Source organism: Staurois parvus, unplaced genomic scaffold, assembly GCF_062004578.1.
Source record: "Staurois parvus isolate SC_StPar_1 unplaced genomic scaffold, SC_StPar_1.0 ptg000928l, whole genome shotgun sequence".
NCBI lineage: Eukaryota > Metazoa > Chordata > Amphibia > Anura > Ranidae > Staurois > Staurois parvus.
Window position 1 is genome coordinate 283,620 of NW_028318724.1, and position 22,113 is coordinate 305,732.

The 22,113-nt window shown below is 42.2% G+C and overlaps 1 protein-coding gene across 1 annotated transcript in view; it reads left to right on the plus strand.

Moving 5' to 3' along the window:
• The first annotated feature begins 253 nt into the window (after positions 1-253).
• The window catches only part of LOC149441979 (serpin B11-like), a 45,751-nt gene continuing 23,891 nt past the window's right edge, over positions 254-22,113 (plus strand). Inside the window, exons 1-4 of the mRNA XM_089656676.1 lie at positions 254-310; positions 9,786-9,969; positions 16,120-16,212; positions 18,233-18,370. Of these exons, the coding sequence (XP_089512802.1) occupies positions 9,802-9,969; positions 16,120-16,212; positions 18,233-18,370 (399 nt within the window). The 5' untranslated portion in view covers positions 254-310; positions 9,786-9,801. The remainder of the gene's footprint in view (positions 311-9,785; positions 9,970-16,119; positions 16,213-18,232; positions 18,371-22,113) is intronic.

Consider the following 22,113-nt stretch of genomic DNA (forward strand, 5'->3'; position numbering starts at 1 on the left):
GAGTTTCACCTGTATATTCTTGCTTGTGACAAATTTTCCAATAGCATTTTTGTACTTGATGGAGTTCTATCACTAAAAGATATAAAACGGAATATTACAAAGAATAAGCTCAGTACTTATGTCATTAGGCTTTGTATCTGTAGATAAAAAAAATGTTTTATGATTCTTAGGAAATGTGCATATGGGAGGATTATGCTAATAACTCTAGAACTATAAAAACGGGGGTGTGGTGAATATAAAACTACTCTTGCAAAATCTACCTTGCCCTAATCTACTGAACTGCAGTCCTTCACCTTGCCCAGGAGAGAAGGTAATATACTGTTATCTGTGTCCGTCAGTACATATTAATGTGTAGAATTAAGGTTTCAAATTGGAAGTACGTGTCAGCTGTACAGTCAGATGAATAGTACTGATGTGTTGATATTGATAACAGATATCAGATTTTGAAATTGATACAATAAAATCTGCCATATCTTCAGACATTAAATGTTTTATAAATACATTTAAAAAAATGTTAATTTTAAAACAGAAACACAGATTAGGTCTGTCCTGATTTGGGTTAGAATGCTGGAAAAATGTTTGACTATAGGGCCTTTTATGCAGACCATGCAGCCAATATTGTATATAATTTAGGTTGCTCATAGATATTGATCACTTTTACTTCTGCTTTGTTCTCCATCGCTACAAAGAATACATGTTTTCTATTGGGACAGGTTGAGTTTCGGAAGGTTAGATGACATGCAATATGCTCATCCACAGGTGGCAGTGCAGGTGAACTATCTATGTGCTCAGACTAGAACACCGAACAACATTTTTGCCTTATTACTTGAAATTAAAAACATGTTACATTATCTCATTTGAAATAATCTGTTTAACTTAAAACTCATTATTATTATTAGTGACATACTTCTAAAATAAGATTTACATACAATATCTGCTGATTAGCTACAAAAAAAATATTCACTTAAATTTCTATATGAAGCAGAGGGGTAGGGGAGCAAATGCAAAATAGGTATGTGGTACTGGAAAGGGTGAGGACATTAAATAAAGCTGTCACCAGACGTGATACCTGAACAGGGGCAGACTGACAACTCATGGGGCCCCCGGGCAATAGGGGATCATGGGGCCCCTGTGTCCTTGCCCAAACTCAAACAAGCCTATGAAAAAGGTACCAGGTGCATCTCATGGGGCCCCCTACTGACCCCGGGGCCCTCAGGCAGTGCCCGAGTTTCCAAATGGTCAGTCCACCCCTGTACATGAATAGTTGTCAGAGTCAGGTGATAACCGCTATCAGCTTTTGGAAAGTATAACTGTAAGGCATCTTGGAAGCACCCATAACGTGATGCAGTGAGTCGTGTTACAGCTCTTGGTTTTTCAGAGTTGATACTGAAGAACACCAGATCATGCGTGCATTGAATTATGGGACAGGGTGGGGATGTTCTGCAGCGCCAATTTTTGAAAATGTCAAAATATGCATACTGCTGGGGGAAAACTTTTCAATGCGCTCTGCAAAAACAGATTCTCTAGCAAAATGTACTCAGTAGCATCCAATGATGAGTGGTAGTTTGTTACAATCTTATTTTAGTGTTGAATATATTTTTACTGTCAGTTTCTAAGACAGAAGACAAGGTTTACATTCCAAAGCCAATGCAGTATAAGTAGCACAAAAAAGGTAAGTACATAGTAATGCAGTAAACATGTATCTGAGTAATACAGACAAACATTTCAGAGCATCAGCTATATATCTTGTTAATGATAACACGAAATGTGGGAGTTGTTTTGTTAGAGAACAAAATACCATGTTGACTGCGCATAAATTAAGTGCATTAAATTTGACAATACATGAGTAATATTGCTTCACATATACAAAGTGAATAATTGTAACATTCAGTCCCAATTCAGAAAAATAAAGTGCCCAGGTTCGGAATACTAATTGGTGAACTTCGTGCAAAAAATGACAGGTGCTCCTCTGTGCTCAATCAGTGCCCCACATGGATGTGCACTCACCCTTAGCCATGGACCACCTATCTCTAGGTTGGTCTTAAGCACCTGGTTTGGGACTAGCCCAATGATGATGGTAAGAATGGCACCAATATTCATTCTTGGGAATCATGCGATCTGGCCGATAGTAACCAATAGGATTATGACCAGCGTGGATATAAATGATAGTGTAGTTTCAAAAGAGCCTTTTTAAACTCTCCTCTCCTCCCAGGCAGTAAACCAAGTTTCAGCATGTGAACAGAAACAAAAGCAAACATCCCATAGTGTAAAACCATAAAAAACTTTAATGATGGGGGAAAATTATAAGAATAAAACTCACAAGCAAACCGCCCATAAGCTGGCACTCAGTGTATTCAGCCTTGCTGCCTGTGAATAGGAACCAAGATGGCCCCAGCGTTCCAGCGTACCAAAGGGCGGAAATTACGTCAGCAGAAGTTGCGTCAGCAGATCTCGACCGGTTTCGATCAATGGATCGTCATCAGGAAGTGCAGAAACAGTGTCCGAACTACCAGCAGGGCTGATAGGGGGGTACCACTGGTCCTCATGTGTCTGTGTATCTCCCTGCAGCAGCTGAATGCTGGTTTCTTTCCCCCACTGGCTTTTAGCTACAGGGAGAGACACAGGGCATCGTTCTGCAATTGCCACCCTCCTTCTGCAGTGTGCCCACAGATCTCCCCTTCCCTCTGCTGACATCTGTGTGCCAAGTGGTGGCAGCTGAGTACAGCCTGTAGGCTTCTGTATCAAGATGATGCAGGCCCTGAGAGGGGCTTTGGAATGTCCAGCACTGGAGGTGATTCTGTGGACAAGAAGGGGCTGCAGAGGGGTGAGAGGAGTGGCTGGGGGGGGGTTCTATGTGCAAAGGAGTGAGAGGACCTGATTGGCTGAACAGTAAGAGCTGTGGAGGGGGGGGACATATCCTAGGTGCGGCGGGGTGTTCTAGGTGTAGAGGGGTGAGCTGTGGATGGGGGAGTGTTCTAGGTGCACATACTACCCACTAACATACACTCTGCACCCCTTTCCCTGCACATACTACATACCACACTCCATACCCCTCTCCCTGCACATTCTACACACCACACTCCATACCCCTCTCCCTGCACATACTATCCACCGCCATACACTCCGTACCGCTCTCCCTGCACATCATACCCACCGCCATACACTCCGTACTCCTCTCCCTGCACATACTGCCCACCACACTCCATACCCCTCTCCCTACACATACTGCCCACCACACTCCGTACCCCTCTCCCTGCACATACTATCCACCGCCATACACTCCGTACCCCTCTCCCTGCACATCATACCCACCACACTCTGTACCCCTCTCCCTGCACATCATACCCACCACACTCCGTACCCCTTTTCCTGCACATACTATCCACCGCCATACACTCCCTAACCCTCTCCCTACACATACTGCCCACCACACTCCGTACCCCTCTCCCTGCACATGCTATCCACCGCCATATACTCCATACCCCTCTCCCTGCACATCATACCCACCACTTTCCATACCACCTCTCCCTGCACATACTATCCACCGCCATACACTCCGTACCCATCTCCCTGCACATCATACCCACCACTCTCCATACCCCCTTTCCCTGCACATCATACCCACCACTCTCTATACCCCCTCTCCCTGCACATCATACCCACCACTTTCCATACCCCTCTCCCTGCACATACTATCCACCACCATACACTTTGTACCCCTCTCCCTGCACATCATACCCACCACACTCCATACCCCTCTCCCTGCACATACTATCCACCGCCATACACTCCGTACCCCTCTCCCTGCACATCATACCCACCGCCATACACTCCACACTCCTCTCCCTTCACATACTACCCACTGCCATATATTCCACACTTCTCTCCTGCACATACTACCTACCGCCATACACTCCCCTCCCTGCACATACTGCCCACCATCATACACTCTGTACCCCTTTCCCTGCACATCATACCCACCACACTCCATACTCCTCTCCCTGCACATCATACCCACCACTCTCCATACCCCCTCTCCCTGCACATACTATCCACCGCCATACACTCCCTACCCCTCCTCCTGCACGTACTACCCGCCGCCATACACTCCACACTTCTCTCCCTTCACATACTACCCACTGCCATATATTCCACACCACTCTCTCTGCACATACTACCCACCGCCATACACCCCTCTCCCTGCACATACTATCCACCGCCGTACACTCCCTACTCCTCTCCCTGCACATCATACCCACCACACTCCATACCCCTCTCCCTGCACATACTATCCACCGCCATACACTCCATACCCCTCTCCCTGCACATCATACCCACCACACTCCATACCCCTCTCCCTGCACATACTATCCACTGCCATACACTCCATACCCCTCTCCCTGCACATAATATCCACCGCCATACACTCCATACCCCTCTCCTTGCACATACTATCCACCGCCATACACTCCGTACCCCTCTCCCTGCACATCATACCCACCACACTCCATACCCTTCTCCCTGCACATACTATCTACCGCCATACACTCCGTAACCCCTCTCCCTGCACATAATACCCACCACACCCCATACCCCTCTCCCTGCACATACTATCCACCGCCATACACTCCGTACCCCTCTCCCTGCACATCATACCCACCACACTCCATACCCCTCTCCCTGCACATACTATCCACCGCACATACACTCCGTACCCCTCTCCCTGCACATCATACCCACCACACTCCATACCCCTCTACCTGCACATACTATCCTCCTCCATACACTCTGTACCCCTCTCCCTGCACATCATACCCACCACACTCCATACCCCTCTCCCTGCACATACTATCCACCGCCATACACTCTGTACCCGTCTCCCTGCAAATCATACCCACCATACTCCATACCCCTCTCCCTGCACATACTATCCACTGCCATACACTCCGTACCCCTCTCCCTGCACATCATACCCACCACACTCCATACCCCTCTCCCTGCACATATTATCCACCGCCATACACTCCGTACCCCTCTCCCTGCACAAAATACCCACCACACTCCATAACCCTCTCCCTGCACATACTATCCACCGCCATATACTCCGTACCCCTCTCCCTGCACATCATACCCACCACACTCCATACCGCTCAGTAGCAATCGTGCACACAGAGATGGACGCAGTCATCCATGTTGCTCCAAACCCTCCATCTTGTATCTATCTCCTCCAGATCCCCCCTCCCTCTCTGTTGAGTGACACGTGGTCCCTGGATGCTGAGTTCAAAAAGGCATCAAGGCCCAGCGGGAGAGCTCATGGCTATAAACCCCAACTAGCCTGGCCCCAAGATGTCTGCGAGACTCTGCTTGGAAAAGGATCGTAAAACCATAAACCAGTCCTTCGCTGAGCCTCAAAGAGATTCCAGATAAGCCATAAAGCAGACATCACATTCAACATCCACTTTCCCCTATGATTACATATCTTGGAATATGAAAGACTTAAATAAAAACCAGGCATATATTCAGACCGGTCACTTTAATACAAGTCGTCTGATCTATTACACCCCCTAGCTGACACAAACAGGAGAACAGAAAATGATATCTCCTTAACCATCCCAGCAGGTATGTCATCTTTCATATCTAGATGTTCAGCAGATGATCCTGCATATTAATCTACCCGTGGATAGAATGTTACAGGTACCTAGGAAAAGTTATTGACCATAGTATAATTTGCAAGGGATTTGGTAATAGCCTGAGCTCCCCGCCTACAACACCCCTCCCCAAATGAGGCGATTGGTTCTCTGCTTTAAGGAGACACCCTGCTGAGTTCCTGGAAAAAGGCTGTTATGCTTGGAGTTAAGCTGAGCTGAGTTGAGCTAAGTTAAAGATTCTCCCTTTTAACATCGGAACTAACTTTAGGAGATAAGGCACCCTTTTGGCTCAGGAAACTTTATCTGCTTAAACCAGGACGTTTGGCAAGTACGTTACCTCCCTAAATTTCTTTCTGTTATCTCTTTGCTGTGTTATTGCTCTCTGTATATTTATATATATATATTGGCTACATCTTTTTTCTGTAAATATGTTGATTGCACCCTTTTGACCTTTTAGTAATAAATCTTGCCTTCTGAAAGTGTTGAACTGTTTCTAAAGCTCTTTAATGCAAACTAAAGACCCCTGTCTCTGAAGAGCGCTACTGTGTGTGTTTAAACCTCTGTATAACCTGCCTGCGGTGACAGTGGTATACAGACGATTATTCAACCATCATAGTGTTATTGCTGATATTGCTGAGTTTCCTCTGTCTCTGTACAAAAAGGAGGTGGTGGCAGTGTGAAGGGTTAATTGCGTAATTAACCTGACCCAGTAACAATCACTCCCAGGCTGCAAGCACACAGATTGTGGTCCATTAGCTGGAAATCTTTGTGCAGGGTGCAGCTGGGCGTATCATTGTTACGCACGTGACAGTGTGGTTTTAGATTGGTGAGTTTGGTGAGAAGGGCTGGGGTCTGACACCGCAATCGTCACACCCTCTCCCTGCACATACTATCCACCGCCATACACTCCATACCCCTCTCCCTGCACACACTATCCACCGCCATACACTCCCTACCCCTCTCCCTTCAGATCACCACACTCCATACCCCTCTCCCTGCACATACTATCCAACGCCATACACTCCCTACCCCTCCTCCTGCACATACTCTTATATGCTTTCTCTGCTTCCCATTTGAGACCAATCTAAAAGAAAATGAAATGTTGATAACATCACAAACATAACAAACAGAATGCCAGACTACAAAAGCTTCCTTGAATCCAATAGATATCATGTTTTCTATATTATATGTTACAAATTTGTATGTGGTGCATCAAGATTGTAAAAAATCTAGGTGAGGCTGAACAAGTTGAAATCTGTTTGAAGCTTTGTTAAATAAGGCAGTTTAACACGCCCTTTCTGGCCTAACCTGTTTAATTATATGTACTTTGAAACACTGAGTTCAAGATTGTATATATTCCCATCATGCTACAAGACAATGTACAATGGAACAATTAATTGGAGCTGATTTCCCCTTCTATTTTAAGAAGACATACTTCCTCTAAAGTGCTGCAAAGTATTGAAAGCCCACTCCCGAATCTATCTTTCTTTTTTTCCTTTTTCCCTTTCTTTCTTGTTTATCTCCTTATAAATAATTTGTTCTGTTATATCGCCATAAGGCATATGCTCCTTCTACCCCTCAATTTTTATTTCATGGATGCATTATTCATTTCCCACTGTTGAGGATGCAAAACAAGCTAGATAGAGCAGATACAGCCACACTTTCACTAAAAAAACAATCCCTCACTTAGAAGGGAAATTATACGGGAACCTAGCCCTTCAGTTCTAATAGGAACCATGTTTATTAATATCTTCAGCTGTATATATTGTTTGCACACCTGGATTGATTAGTTCACATGGAATGACATGGCTGATATGAAGTTTGGTTTGGATAGTAAGCAAACCATCCTAGGTTGACTAGATCAGGGGTCTCCAAACTTTCAAAACAAAGGTCTGGTTTACTGCCCTTCAAGCTTCAGGGGGGCCGGACTGTGACCAGTGGGAGTAGAAAGTGCCATAGGCTTGGTGGTCAGTGGGAGTAAAAAAAATTGGTTTCAGTGGGAGGAATAGTTCCCCATCATTGGTGTCAGTGGAAGGAATAGTGCCTCATCACTGGTGTCAGTTGGAGGAATAGTGCCCCATTATTGGTGTCAGTGGAAGGAATAGTGTCTCATCACTGGTGTCAGTGGGAGGCATAGTGCCCCATCATTGGTGTCAGTGGAGGAATAGTGCCCCATCATTGGTGTCAGTGGGAGGAATAGTGCCCCATCATTGGTGTCAGTGGGAGGAATAATGCCACATCGTTGGTGCCAGTGGGAGGAATAATGCCCCATCATTGGTGTCAGTGGAAGGAATAGTGTCCCATTCATCACTGGTGTCAGTGGAAGGAATAGTGCCCCATCGCTGGTGTCAGTGGGAGGAATAGTACCCCATCGTCTGTGTCAGTGGAAGGAACAGTGTCCCATTGTTGTTGTCAGTGGGAGGCATAGTGTTCTGTCTTTGGTGTCAGTGGGAGGGATAGTGCCCTAAGGGCCAGATAAAGGCAAGCAAAGGTCCACATTCTGCCCGCGGGCCACAGTTTGAAAACCCCTGGACTAGGTCATTATTTAAATTATTATAACTCATCTGAAGAAAAAAAAGTATCACAGTGACATTTTTCAATATTCTAAACATGAGAGGAATTTATTAAGGTGGAACAGCCTTTCTTAACTTTTATTTTAACCCTGATAATACCCTTGAAATGATTTGAGGCCTCAGGGAACCACTGCTAAAAATTTCCTCAGTAAGGCCTCTTTCACATGGACGTTCCAATCGGGTCTGCCTGCCCGTTTTTCAGGAAGACCAGATCAGAACCTCCATTCTTCTCTATGGAGCGGTGGGTGTAAACAGACATGTGTCCGTTTGCACCCGCTGAGATCCAATACATTCCAGCCCACAAAAAAGAGACAGATTGGGATCCAATTTCCCTTCTGTCCGTTGGATCGGGTCAGATGGAAATGGACAGGCATTTCCTTTTCATCTGACCGCCCATTGAGGAGAGTGAGCTGCTCTGTGTCTGCTCTGCAGTAGCGGAGCGGACACAGACCTGTCATCCGCTTGCTCAGCGGGGATCAGCGGAGAGATCCCTGCTGAGCAAGCGGATTCGCTAAACGGGTCCGCCCCGTGTGAAAGTGATCAGTAAGCTGTCGAAAGTTTTAAATAAAAGAATAAATTATTTGCCATATCTAGAATATTTGCCACCCAGAGCTGAACAGTTAAACAATCCTTGCTCTTGCCACCCAGAGCTGAGAGCTAAACACTCATTTGCTCTATACAAAGATAAATAAATAATGGCCAGAAAAAAAGCACAGTCTATAAAAATTGTCCTCTTACAGTAAAGTGAAAAGTGCTCCATAACATTGGCGGTTATTGGAGAAATGCTTCTTTATATTGGTGATCAGGGGAAAAAAGTTCAAGGAGCCCCTGACAATCTCTGCACGAGCCTTGGTCAGAAAAACCCCATGGTAGAGAATTTACACTTAGCAAAGTAAAATGTTTACCTACCTAAACCCAACATTTCATATTCCTGATGTATGTCTGCTGTACCATGTACTTGTATGAAAAAGTACCGTTCCCTTTGTTTTGCCTTCTATGTATGAAAACCCTGGAGTCCTTGCTAGTCCATCTTCCTTCCTATTAAAAACTGATCACACTAGGCATAAGAGCACAGGGTGGTCAGTTCTCTAGCTGTGTCAGGAACTCAGGCCACTCTCATTCAATGATCTGACTTGTCCTGACACCCTCCCCCACCCCACACACATAGCCATTCACTGGGAAGATTAGTGTGCTGCTGTTTCCCCTCCCTCAGCTCTTATGCACCTGAGAGCAGAGGAAATGTGACCACCTATATATACACAAATGTTTTTTCCTTTCATTTCCATTTTAAACTGCATGGGTTGTTTTACAAGGTAAGGGTTTACATATACTTTACTGAATAAAGTGAAGCAATGCAGGAGAAATTAAAAAAAAAAAAAAGCTTTTGCTTGATCATGATTTGATGACTAAAGAAACAATAGATAATTGAACACTTTTATGTTGCTGTTGTTGCATGAGCATTTTCTACTATATTAAATCCCTCTTAATAGGATTATTTTAGTATATCAACCCCATGAACTATAAAATATGCTGGTGAATTAATCAATCTGCTTTTATCTGTCAGTGTGATTTAGGAGACCATGGAACCCATGACTAAAAGCATCGGTAATTTTGCATTGGACATTTTGAAAGAAATAAACAGCTCTGACATTGATAGCAATATTCTCTGCTCCCCTTTGAGCCTTGCTGCCTCACTGTTTCTAGTGTTGCTTGGATCAGAAGGAGACACAGCTTTGCAGATAAAGAAGGTAAGCATCATTGTTATCATTGAAATGTTGTGATAAAATTGAACTTTAGTCAGCTAAATGTCAAAGTGGAGCTCCACCCAATAGGGGAAATTCCGCTTTAAGCCGTTGTCCCCCACTCCCCGTTAAGGATTGGCACCTTTGGGGAGTGCGTACTGAATTTGACAGATACCAGCTCCCACTTCCGCTGTGATCACCTAAGGTGATGAGTTCAAGGTGTTGACTTGGCCTCCATATTCTCCCAATCTCAATTCATCGAGCATCTGTGGGATGTGCTGGAAAAACAAGTCCAATCCGTGGAGGTCCCAGCTTGCAGGACTTCTACTGACTACATTGTGCCAGATACTACAGCATACCTTCAGAGATCAAGTGGAATTCATGCTGCAATGGGTCAGGGCTGCAAAAGAGGGTCATAAGGCTATGGCTGGTTGGTGTATTTTGTACCTTCACATCAGTTTTTGTCCTAAAGGTGCTTACAAATTTCCTACCACATATGGACGTGAAACTCGAAAAATTAGAATATCGTGCAAAAGTTCATTTATTTCAGTAAAGCAACTTAAAAGGTGAAACTAATATATGAGATAGACTCATTACATGCAAAGCAAGATAGTTCAAGCCGTGATTTGTCATAATTGTGATGATTATGGCTTACAGCTCATGAAAACCCCAAATCCACAATCTCAGAAAATGAGAATATTACATGCAATCAATAAAACAAGGATTGTACATAGAACAATATCGGACCTCTGAAAAGTATAAGCATGCATATGTACTCAGTACTTGGTTTGGGCCCCTTTTGCAGCAATTACTGCCTCAATGCGGCGTGGCATGGAAGCTATCAGCCTGTGGCACTGCTGAGGTGTTATAGAAGACCAGGATGCTTCAATAGCAGCCTTCAGCTCTTCTGCATTGTTTGGTCTCATGTCTCTCATATTTCTCTTGGCAATGCCCCATAGATTCTCTATGGGGTTCAGGTCAGGCGAGTTTGCTGGCCAATCAAGCACAGTAATCCCACGGTCATTGAACCAGGTTTTGGTGCTTTTGGCAGTGTGGGGAGGTGCCAAGTCCTGCTAAAAAATGAAGTCAGCATCCGCATAAAGCTCGTCTGCAGAAGGAAGCTTGAAATGCTTCAAAATCTCCTGGTAGACGGCTACGTTGACCCTGGACTTAATGAAGCACAGTGGACCAACACCAGCAGATGACATGGCTCCCCAAATCAACACAGACTGTGGAAACTTCACACTGGACTTCATGCATCTTGCAGTGTGTGCCTCTCCATTCTTCCTCCATACTCTGGGTCCTTGGTTTCCAAATGAGATGCAAAAGTTGCTCTCATCAGAAAAGAGGACTTTGGACCACTGAGCAACAGACCAGGTCTGTTTTTCTTTAGCCCAGGTAAGACGCTTCTGACGTTGTTTGTTGTTCAGGAGCGGCTTGACAAGAGGAATACCCATGTCCAGGATCCGTCTGTGTGTGGTGGCTCTTGATACACTGACTCCAGCCTCAGTCCACTCCTTGTGAAAGTCCCCAACACTTTTGAATGGCCTTTTCCTGACAATCCTCTCCAGGCTGCGGTCATCCCTGCTGCTTGTGTACCTTTTTCTTCCACACTTTTCACTTCCACATAACTTTCTATTAATGTGCTTTGATGCAGCACTTTGGGAACATCCAACTTCTATTGCAATTACCTTTTGAGGCTTTCCCTCCTTATGGAGGGTGTCAATGATGGTTTTCTGCACAACTGTCAGGTCAGCAGTCTTTCCCACAATTGTTATTCCTACTGAACCAGACTGAGAGACCATTTAAAGGCTCAGGAACCCTTTGCAGGTGTTATGGCTTAATTAGCTGATTAGAGTGGGACACTTTGAGCCTAGAATATTGCACCTTTTCACAATATTCTAATTTTCTGAGATTATGGATTTGGGGTTTTCATGAGCTGTAAGCCATAATCATCACAATGATGACAAATCACGGCTTGAACTATCTTGCTTTGCATGTAATGAGTCTATCTCATATATTAGTTTCACCTTTTAAGTTGCATCACTGAAATACATGAACGTTTGCACGATATTCTAATTTTTTGAGTTTCACCTGTATATACACAAACTAGGATCAAATTAGACAGGAGCCAATTAACCTACCAGCATGTCTTTGGAGTGTGGGAGGAAACTCAGACAAGCATAGGGGGACCTGCAAACTCCATAAAGGTAGTGTCCTTTTTGAGATTTAAACCAAGGACCCCAGTACTGCACAAACACATCAGATTTAGCCAGATAACAATAACTTGATTCTGCCCCGATTGAGGGCAGAGTACAATGCTTGAGTGAAAATTGGGTTGTTTATGGGTATATCATTATCAACATTTGAAGTGAAGGTTTAACCAACCTAGATTTCCAATTTGTTGTGAGATCTCTGAGCAACCCATTCTTCTTTTCATAAATGAGAGGGACGGAAGTATGGAACCATGTATGTGCACTCAGTTTGTCGGACTAGTCATACATGTAGTGCTGTAGGCCCTGACACACAAACGTTGTCAGGGCTGCAGATAGGGGGTATCACCGGGCCTCCTGTAGGGGGCCCAGGCACACAGGGGGCCCCAGACAGCAGAGGGATCTGTGCAGCAGGGTGGAAGACCAGGATGCTTCAATTGCGGCCTTCAGCTCTTCTGCATTGTTCGGTCTCATGTCTCTCATCTTTCTCTTGGCAATGCCCCATAGATTCTCTATGGGGTTCAGGTCAGGTGAGTTTGCTGGCCAATCAAGCACAGTAATCCCAGGGTCATTGAACCAGGTTTTGGTGCTTTTGGCAGTGTGGGCAGGTGCCAAGTCTTGCTGGAAAATGAAGTCAGCATCCCCATAAAGCCCGTCTGCAGAAGGAAGCATGAAGTGCTCCAAAATCTCCTGGTAGACGGCTGCATTGACCCTGGACTTAATGAAGCACAGTGGACCAACACCAGCAGATGACATGGCTCCCCAAATTGGGTTGTTTATGGGTATATCATTATCAACTTTTGAAGTGAAGGTTTTACCAACCTAGATTTCCAATTTGTTGTGAGATCTCTGAGCAACTCATTCTTCTTTTCATAAATGAGAGGGACGGAAGTATGGAACCATGTATGTGCACTCAATTTGTCGGACTAGTCATACATGTAGTGCTGTAGGCCCTGACACACAAACGTTGTCAGGGCTGCAGATAGGGGGGTATCACTGGGCCTCCTGTAGGGGGCCCAGGCACACAGTGGGCCCCAGACAGCAGAGGGATCTGTGCAGCAGGGTGGAGGGACAATTACAGCATGATGGACTCTGTCTGCCCCTCTCCCTCCAGCAGCTGAAAGCTGGTTTTCCCCCTTTCCCTCCGTCTGGCTTTAAGCTGCTACAGAGACACAGTGCATCATTCTGTAATTGTCCTTCCGCCCCGCCGCACAGATCCCCCTCCCTGCGCTGCCCATGTCTGATCAACCACCCCCCATGTGATCGGGCCCCCCCCCCATCCCCCTGCAGTGCCGGCTCTAATATTAGCTGTACTAAGTCCGTTACCTCTGTAAATTTGTTTATCTGCACACTCTGATCTTTCCCCTTCTCAGTCCCATTGATTGTGCCTCATTTAATCTCCCCACAGTCCTTCCTTCTTGCACTCCTCATCTCATCTTCCCTGTCTCTCTGATCCCAGTGCTCCAACTGCCCATCTGATCAGCTGCATTCCCATGGAATGAAGAATTTACTGCCACATCATTCTATTGCTGCCTTTTATCTGGTCCAGGGGTGGACTGACCATTTGTAAACTCAGGCACTGCTCGAGGGCCCAGGGTTAGTAGGGGGCCCCATGAGATGCCCCTGGTACCTTTTTCATAGGCTTTTTTGAGTTTGGGCAAGGACACAGGGGCCCCATGATCCCTTATTGCCCGGGGGACCCATGAGTTGTCAGTCCACCCCTGATCTGGTCCCAGTGCAGCTTAGTATGCTTTATGTAGCTGGACTTCTGACTCCTCTGCCCACACTGCTTCCTTTCAGTCCACCGTTGAAAGCCCCTCATTCCTCTGACCTGTGTAACTTTGCTTCTTCTCCCCTGCATCGCCAGCTCCCTCTGCAAATCCATGTATCAGCTCCTTCTATTTAACCATTTACTAACTGTTCTGGTTAAAGTAATAGTAAAGTCTATTTTTTTTTCTTGTACCTACAGATAAACCTATAAAAAGTCTTACCTGTAGCTACAATGAATATCTCCAAACTGTGCACCACTTAGGAGATATTTACATGTTCTGCAGCCGGTAGTATCATCGACGCATGCGCATTGTGCTTTCAATGGACGGTATGTCGTCCATTGAGAGAGCTGTGCTGCAAGCGTGACTACCATGCCTGGGAGTGATATCATCACGGCTTGGCCATTCAAACATCTGGAGCCAAAGAACCCAGAAGGAAGAATGAATGAAGATGGAATTCCTGTCCTTGGTGACAACATGCGCCTGGACAGATCCATTTTTTAGGTACGTCTGTCATAATGATTTTTCACCAAAGCCCATCCCCACTTCCCAACAGGGTTGCTAAAAAAAAATTGTTAAAAAAATAGAATTAAAGGTTCATTTACACAGGTACTCTGGCTGAATGAAGGAGGATTTGGGATGGAGCCACTTGTCATTCTGTGGGGATGCAGCGGCTGTATGAATACAGCCGCTTGCCCTAATTTGACAAGTGAGCAGGTGTGAGTGGCCCCAAATGCACACTGTCTGTGCTCGGGCCGTACACCTGCATCCACATACCTGACAAGTTAGGACCTACAGCTGTGTTTGTACAGCTCACGGTGACTCCAGCCACATGGATGAAAAACTGAGCATCACCTCATTCATTAAATTCTAGGGAAAATTCCCTGATAAGTGCAACTTCCTTGCAATGTGAACATTCTATTTGCTTTTAGATACTGCATTTAAAGTGTTACTAAACCCAGGACCCTGCATTTACTATATCTGGTCTCCCACAGTAAACACTATATGGAAGTGTAATCATTTCAGTAAATATAAACTGGTAAATACCTTTTCTCATCAGCAGTTAGAGCAGTCTTGCGACCTCTATCAGTGTTCAGCAGAGCACTGGTTAAAGCTTGCAGGAGGAGTTTTCTTTCTTATGTAGGAGGATGCAGCACCTCTGACCTCTGTCTGGACAGTACTAATTGGTCCTGTGCGGATCACATGCATTCTCCCAAGAAAAAAAAAAAGTCTCTCTAGCAATACACACCAAACTGAGCATGAGCAGAGTGCCTCCACACAGGGGCGTATTTAGCACAAGGCAAACAAGGCACTTGCCTAGGGTGGCATTTTTCAGGGGGGGCAGCAAAATCCCCTCAAAAGAAGGAATGAAAGAAGGGACACACACACCATGGAAACCAGGTGGGATCCAAGAGAGACTGATGGTGTATGTGGAGCCTGATTCCAGGGATGTCCAGAGCATTGAAGATGGGTGTCTTTTTCCATATTGCTGGGGGGTGGGGGTAGTGGAAGGCTTTCCCGAGTGGGAGGCAGGGGTGTTGTTGGTCACTGTCAAGTTCTCTGTGCGGGAGGGGGAAGGGTGGTGGTGTTGGTCGGTGTCCCTGAAGGCAGGCAATTTTTGTGTTGCCTAGGGCAGCACAAAACCTAAATACACCACTGCCTCCACACAATATGTCTTATCAACAGATAAGAGGGGGGAGGATCAGAGAAGTCAGGATCAAACAGCCTTTTTACACAATGCAGAGGAATAACCCCTTAGGTTCCACAGTGAGTATAACAAGCATGCTTTACTGCATATTCAGACTGATTTTACTGTTGTGGGTTTAGTAACACTTAATCCCACAGTGTGAGAAAATGCTTCAACGCAAAGCTAGTATCTTTCTGCACATATTGTAGTTGTCTGGTAAAAGTATTCCATGTACTCAGAAATGATCACAATGTTGTTTGATGGTTGTAGTCAAAGAGCAATTTCAGGTAACAAGTGAAACCAACCAGTGACCTATTAATGCTAGCCAGCAGCCCCTGCAAGTGTGCTAAAATCAGAACATTTTCAGAATTACTTTAGCTTAGATTTCTGCAACCCATTCCAACAAGAATGCAGAGAACTGCTCAAGATTTAATGTTCACTTCTAATGAACGTTTATAATTCATTATGATGAAAATTCATTTTTTAGGTTCTTCACGTTTCTGACCAAGGAGATGCAACCAGTCCTCCAGAAACACCTCAAGCTGGCAGGGCACAGTCTGGTGCTGAATGTGAACAGACAGTAAGAAATCAGGATACTATAATGATCATAATGATGTATTTTATGTAATGTGTGGGCTGATTTCAGGGAGTATTAAACTGTGCATGGTACCTGTGTACTAAGAATGTATGCAGATGGATAATGACTTCATGGGAATGATTCAAGCTCAGAAAAGCTGTAATACTTAAATCACCCAAATATGTTGAAAACTTTGGTATGATTGACGTTTTCTCTCTGTTCAGCCTAGGAACCATTGTTACCAAGACAGAGTGGAAGATCCAAAATGTTATAGTTATCTCCAGGATGTGGGGCTAAATCTTTCAAAGAGGGGACCTGTTCTGGTAACAACTGTCTAAGGCTAGGTTAACACTTGCAGCTGGGTAGTGGGAAAAACAAGCATGTGGTTTTAATTGCCCACTTGGAAGAAAATATTTGAAATATATTTTACAAATATTCTTCCCAAATATATTGACATATATTTGAAATACTACAATTTTGGCCATATTCAATATATTTAAATAAATATATATATATACATACATATATACATATACACACACACACATATATATATATATATATATATATACACACACATATATATATATATATATATATATATATATATATATATACACACATCTATGCACACATATATATATACATACAAATACACATATATATATATACACACACATACATATATATATATATACACACATACATATATATATATACACATACACATATATATATACACATATATATACACATACATATATATATATATATATATATATATATATATATATATATATATATATATATATATATATATATATATACACTGCATGTTGAAATGCGTTTTTATTACAAAATATATGAAAAATATTTTTAAAAATACATTTCAAATATCTTGTATGTCTTTAAAAATACAAATCTACATTTTTGGAATGCATTTACAAATATATGTAAAAATATATCTGTTAAAATTTAATTTTTATATGTTAAAAAAATCTGAAGAATATATTTAAAAAATATATATTTTTAAAAATATATACTTTTTTAAATACATTCTTCAGATTTTTTTTAACATATAAAAATGTCATTTTAACATTTAACATTATTTTTACATATATCTGTAAATGCATTCCAAAAATGTAGATTTGTATTTTTAAAGACATACAGTATATTCGAAATGTATTTCTAAAAATACTTTTCATATATTTGTAATAAAAATGCATTTTCAACATGCAGTATATGTGTGTATATATATATATATATATATATATATATATATATATATAATTTTTTTTTTTTTAAATATATTGAATATGGCCAAAATTGTTGTATTTCAAATATATGTCAATATATTTGTGAACAATATTTTTAAAATATATTTCAAATATATTTTATTCCTTATGGGTGCCCCACAATCAATCCCGCTTATACTCCAAAGACAGCAGACAGGGGTGTACACGAGGCAACCACAATGTTTAGCATCACTGCTTGGCAAACATTACCCCCCCCCCCCCCAGTACTGAACACAAACAATTCAAATGCACACATTTGCTGCGCTGTGGCTCAGGATTTTAAGGGTTAAAGTAAGAAGTGAGGAGGTGACAAAAATGCTTCTTCACTGCCTGTTAAATGCCCTCTGAAAAAAGTTCTGCGGTGGATCACATTTCCTAGAATGATTGCCAGGTGTTGAGGAGGCGATGTGTCAGCTCCTCTCCGCTTACTTTAATCTCTAAAATCCTGAACCATACTGCTAGTGTAAATAAGTCCTTACAGAAAAACTCCCATCATTTTGTAGAGGTCTCCCTAATGGGACACAGTCAGAAAAAAAAAACTAATTAATGAATGAATGAATTAATTAATTAACAAATTAATCTTACTTATTCTATTCAAAACAAAAAAGGTTTGGCCATTTTCAGACTTTGAAAATGACTGACCAGCCTTGACTTAGTTCAGGAATGTAGTAGAGAAGCTGAATGTTTTCATGCGCATTGATCAGCATTGTCTATTTGTTTTCCATTAGGCATCTGAAAGTGGGAATGCGGTTCCAGATGTACACAACAAATTGAAGGAATTGCTTAACAAGTTGAAGACTGCGAGTGATTCAGAGTGTAAAATTGCTAACGGACTTTTCATTCAGCTCAATTTCCCCCTCCTAAAAGTAGGTTCAGCTGTTTTTTGATTTAATTAAAGTAGTAGCAGTTAACTTTCTTAATATACAGGGTCTCAAGTGTGGTCGCTAGCAATACTGATTAAAAAAAAAACAACTAAATTTCAGCTTTAACTTAAACCAGCCACTTTTCAACCATTTTCAGAGCAAAATACAATTCTCTATAGCCTATCTAGTCTGCTATGAATAAGTGCCTTCCCCATTGCATCCTGCCACTCAGCTCACCAGCTATGGCACCAATACCCTGCACTTCCAGTGCTGGGGGAACATGTTACCTTCTTACCTCACTCCTGCAATGCATTGTTCAACACCTAAGCCAATCGTCAGGCCCACGTGGCAGAGGAGAGTTAAGATCTAAAGGCCTGTGGAAGCTTCAACACTGAACAACACAAGGCTTAAAAGTTTTATACCCTGGGCTGCAACAAATGGCACAGCGGGGTATCATGGGGAATGTATATATTAGGAGCAGAGAAGTTGTGCTATATACTGTAGGGAACCTGTTACTGTGCCATGAATGGCCAAAGACATACAATCTAATGGGAGCGCAACATCCAAGAGGTTTTCAATTATAAAATTGATTCATAGCAGAAAAAGCCAATGTGTTCTCGGGGAAAAACACACTCCTTCTTCATTAAAGTGTTACTAAACCCAGGACCCTATATCCACTATATCCAGTCTCCCACAGTACACAGAACATGGAAATGCAATTATTTTAGTAAATATAAACTGCTAAATACCTTTTCTCACCAGAAGTTAGAGCAGTCTTGTGGCTTCTATCAGTGTTCAGCCAAGCACTAGCTAAAGCTTGTAGGAAGAGTTTTCTTTCTGCTCTTGGAGGATGCAAAACCCCTGACCTCTGTCTGACCAGTGCTGATTGGCCCTGTGCTGATCACATGCACTCTCCCAAGAAAATAAAAACCTCTCTAGCAATACACACCAAACTGAGCATGCGCAACCAAGGCACTTGCCTAGGGCGGCATTTTTCAGGGGGGCAGCAAATCCCCTCAAAAGAAGGAATGAAAGAAGGGACACGCACACCATGGGAACTAGGTGGGATCCAAGAGAGACTGCGGGCTGCTTGATGGTTCAGTCTGTCTTATTGGTTTTTTTTTAATTACATCTTTATTAGGTTTTTTTCAATATTACACAATTCCCTATGACACCAACAACATACAATATAAAAAAATCATATTTAATCACAATCCCCATCCCAGTATTTACTCTCCCGCCCCCCTCCCTCCACCCTTTGTCCTCTTATTTTTTCCAATCTCTTCTTGTTCTACATTTGTTGTTCTGTCTCACTAATTCTCCCCTCTTTTCTCTTTCTCTTTCTTTACTTTATTTTCCAAATTCTTATTTATTTTCTTTTCCCTTCATCCTCCAACCGCTTCTAGGAATCTTTTTGATTTTTTTAAATTGTGCCATTCCTCCCAGATCTTCTTAAATGTTTCCATTTTATCCTCATCTATGTGATATAGTTCTTCCATTCTACATATATACTCCACCCTATCTATCCAGTCTTTGATTTTTGGGGCTTCTAATGCTAGCCAATATTTAGGGACAAGACTTTTAGCTGCGTTTAAAAGATGAAACAGATTAGTATTTTTGTATTGCTTCACCGAAAGCTCTGTTTTATAAAATAAAACAATCCCATGGGTCTGTCGGTATACTGATCTTCTGCATCTCTTGTATATATTGCGTTATTTCCCACCAAAAATCCTGTATTTTGGGACAGTCCCACCAGATATGTGCCATCATACCCTTGCTCCCACATCCCCTCCAACATTTGGGTGAACTTCTGGACTCAATTTATGCATCACATTGGGAGTAATATACCATCTTTTTAAACACTTATAATTAATTTCCACTATATTCATATGTACAGCCCCATGTGTTAAACGAATCATTTTATTTTTCTGTTGCTCATTCAGTTTTGTTTCAAGCTCAAATTCCCACTTATAAAATTTTTGGGATGTTGGTCCATCTATTTCAGCAAGTATTTTATATATCCTTAAGGTGAAATGTTTCTGTATTCTTTTCATATTTAACAGTTGCTCTAGAGGATACATCTTATTTTTCAACTCGTGTAAAGAACGTAAAACCCCTCTGTCCACTATATCCTTTAAACGTGCATTTTTATCTGTGATCCATTTCCCTGAGATGTCATTCCCGGGCGGGAAAAACTTAGTTCCCACCAACTGAATTGACAATGAATTAAATTTCCAATCCTTCTGCTTATGCATTCTATCCCATATCCTAAATACCATCAGTGTCAAAGTACTCATGCTCTCATCCCATGTGCGAAAATCCTGTGGAATCAAAATAAACTTTTCTAATGCCTTGCTAAGTGAACTTTCCATTTTTACCCAACTTCTCCCCTGTGTATTGTGCATCCAATCTCCAATCCGTGATAATAACAGAGAATTATAATATCTCCTAAAATCTGGCATATTTAATCCCCCTTGTTTTTTATTGCTACACAGCACTTCATACTTAACTCTTAGTTTGTTATTAGTCCACACTTATCTGAGTATCATTTTTTTAAGGACCCTAAAAAAGGATCCCAGGAGATGTATTGGGAGCATATTAAATTTGTATAAGACTTTTGGCGCTATAATCATCTTATTTATATTTATCTGCCCCATCCACGACAGTTTTCCCATATTGTCCTTCCTCAGTTCATCCTTTACATTGTTTATTAATGGGATGTAATTTGCCTTTAATTCTCTCTCTCTCCATTTAAAGGGGAACTATTTTTGTAATATTTGCTTCTCGACCTCCAAAACATTTATATTTAATATCTCACTTTTTGAGGGGTTAATTTTTCAAGTTAGATAGTCTACCCTCCTAGAGCATTCATTTATGAGCACGATTTAGGGACTAGATTTTCTTTGAACTTCTCATAATATCTTACGGTAAACACATCAGGTCTAGGGCTCTTTTCAGCCGTAGTGCTTTTTATTGCTAAGTTTACTTTTTCTATTGATATTGTGTTGTCTAGAGCTGCCAATCTAGTTTTATCCACCCTAGTTAAACCGGTCTTACTCAGATAAATCTGCCTCTTCTTCCTCCTCTAATTTCTTCTGGTTCTCTCCTTCTAGTCCATATATACCGCTATAGTATGTCTGGAATGTGTTAGCGATATCGGTGGTTGAATAAACCATTTCACCTCTTTCATTTCTTATTTTATCTATATAATTCCTTGATTTCTTTTCCCTCAGTTTCTTCATCAAATATTTCCCTTGGTTTTTCCCCCATCAATATCTTTCTTTTGGTACCCCATTAAAGATCTTCCTAGTTTCTTGTTCCATAAGTTGTTTTAACTACTCTCTTTTTAATATTGTCTTTTGTTGTATTTCTATGGTTATTTTCTTTTTATGTGATCCAACTAATATAATTCTTTTGTTAGTATCCTAATTCTGTTTCCTCATTCTTTGTTTATCTCCGCCACAGTTGCAATCAGTATACCTCTAATATAGGCTTTATGTGCTTCCCATGCCATAGCAATGGAAACCTCCTTGGACTCATTTACCTTAAAGTACTGATCTATTTCCTGCTTCACTCTTAATTCTACTTTGGGGTTTTGTAATATAGACTTATTTAATCGCCACATATTTATTTTGTTCTGTTCCCTTCCGAGCTGTAGTCTCATTGTGACAGGTGCATGGTCCGATATAGATGTTACTTCGTTATATTCATTTTCATCAAGGACTCCAAGGGGTTTATTTACTAAA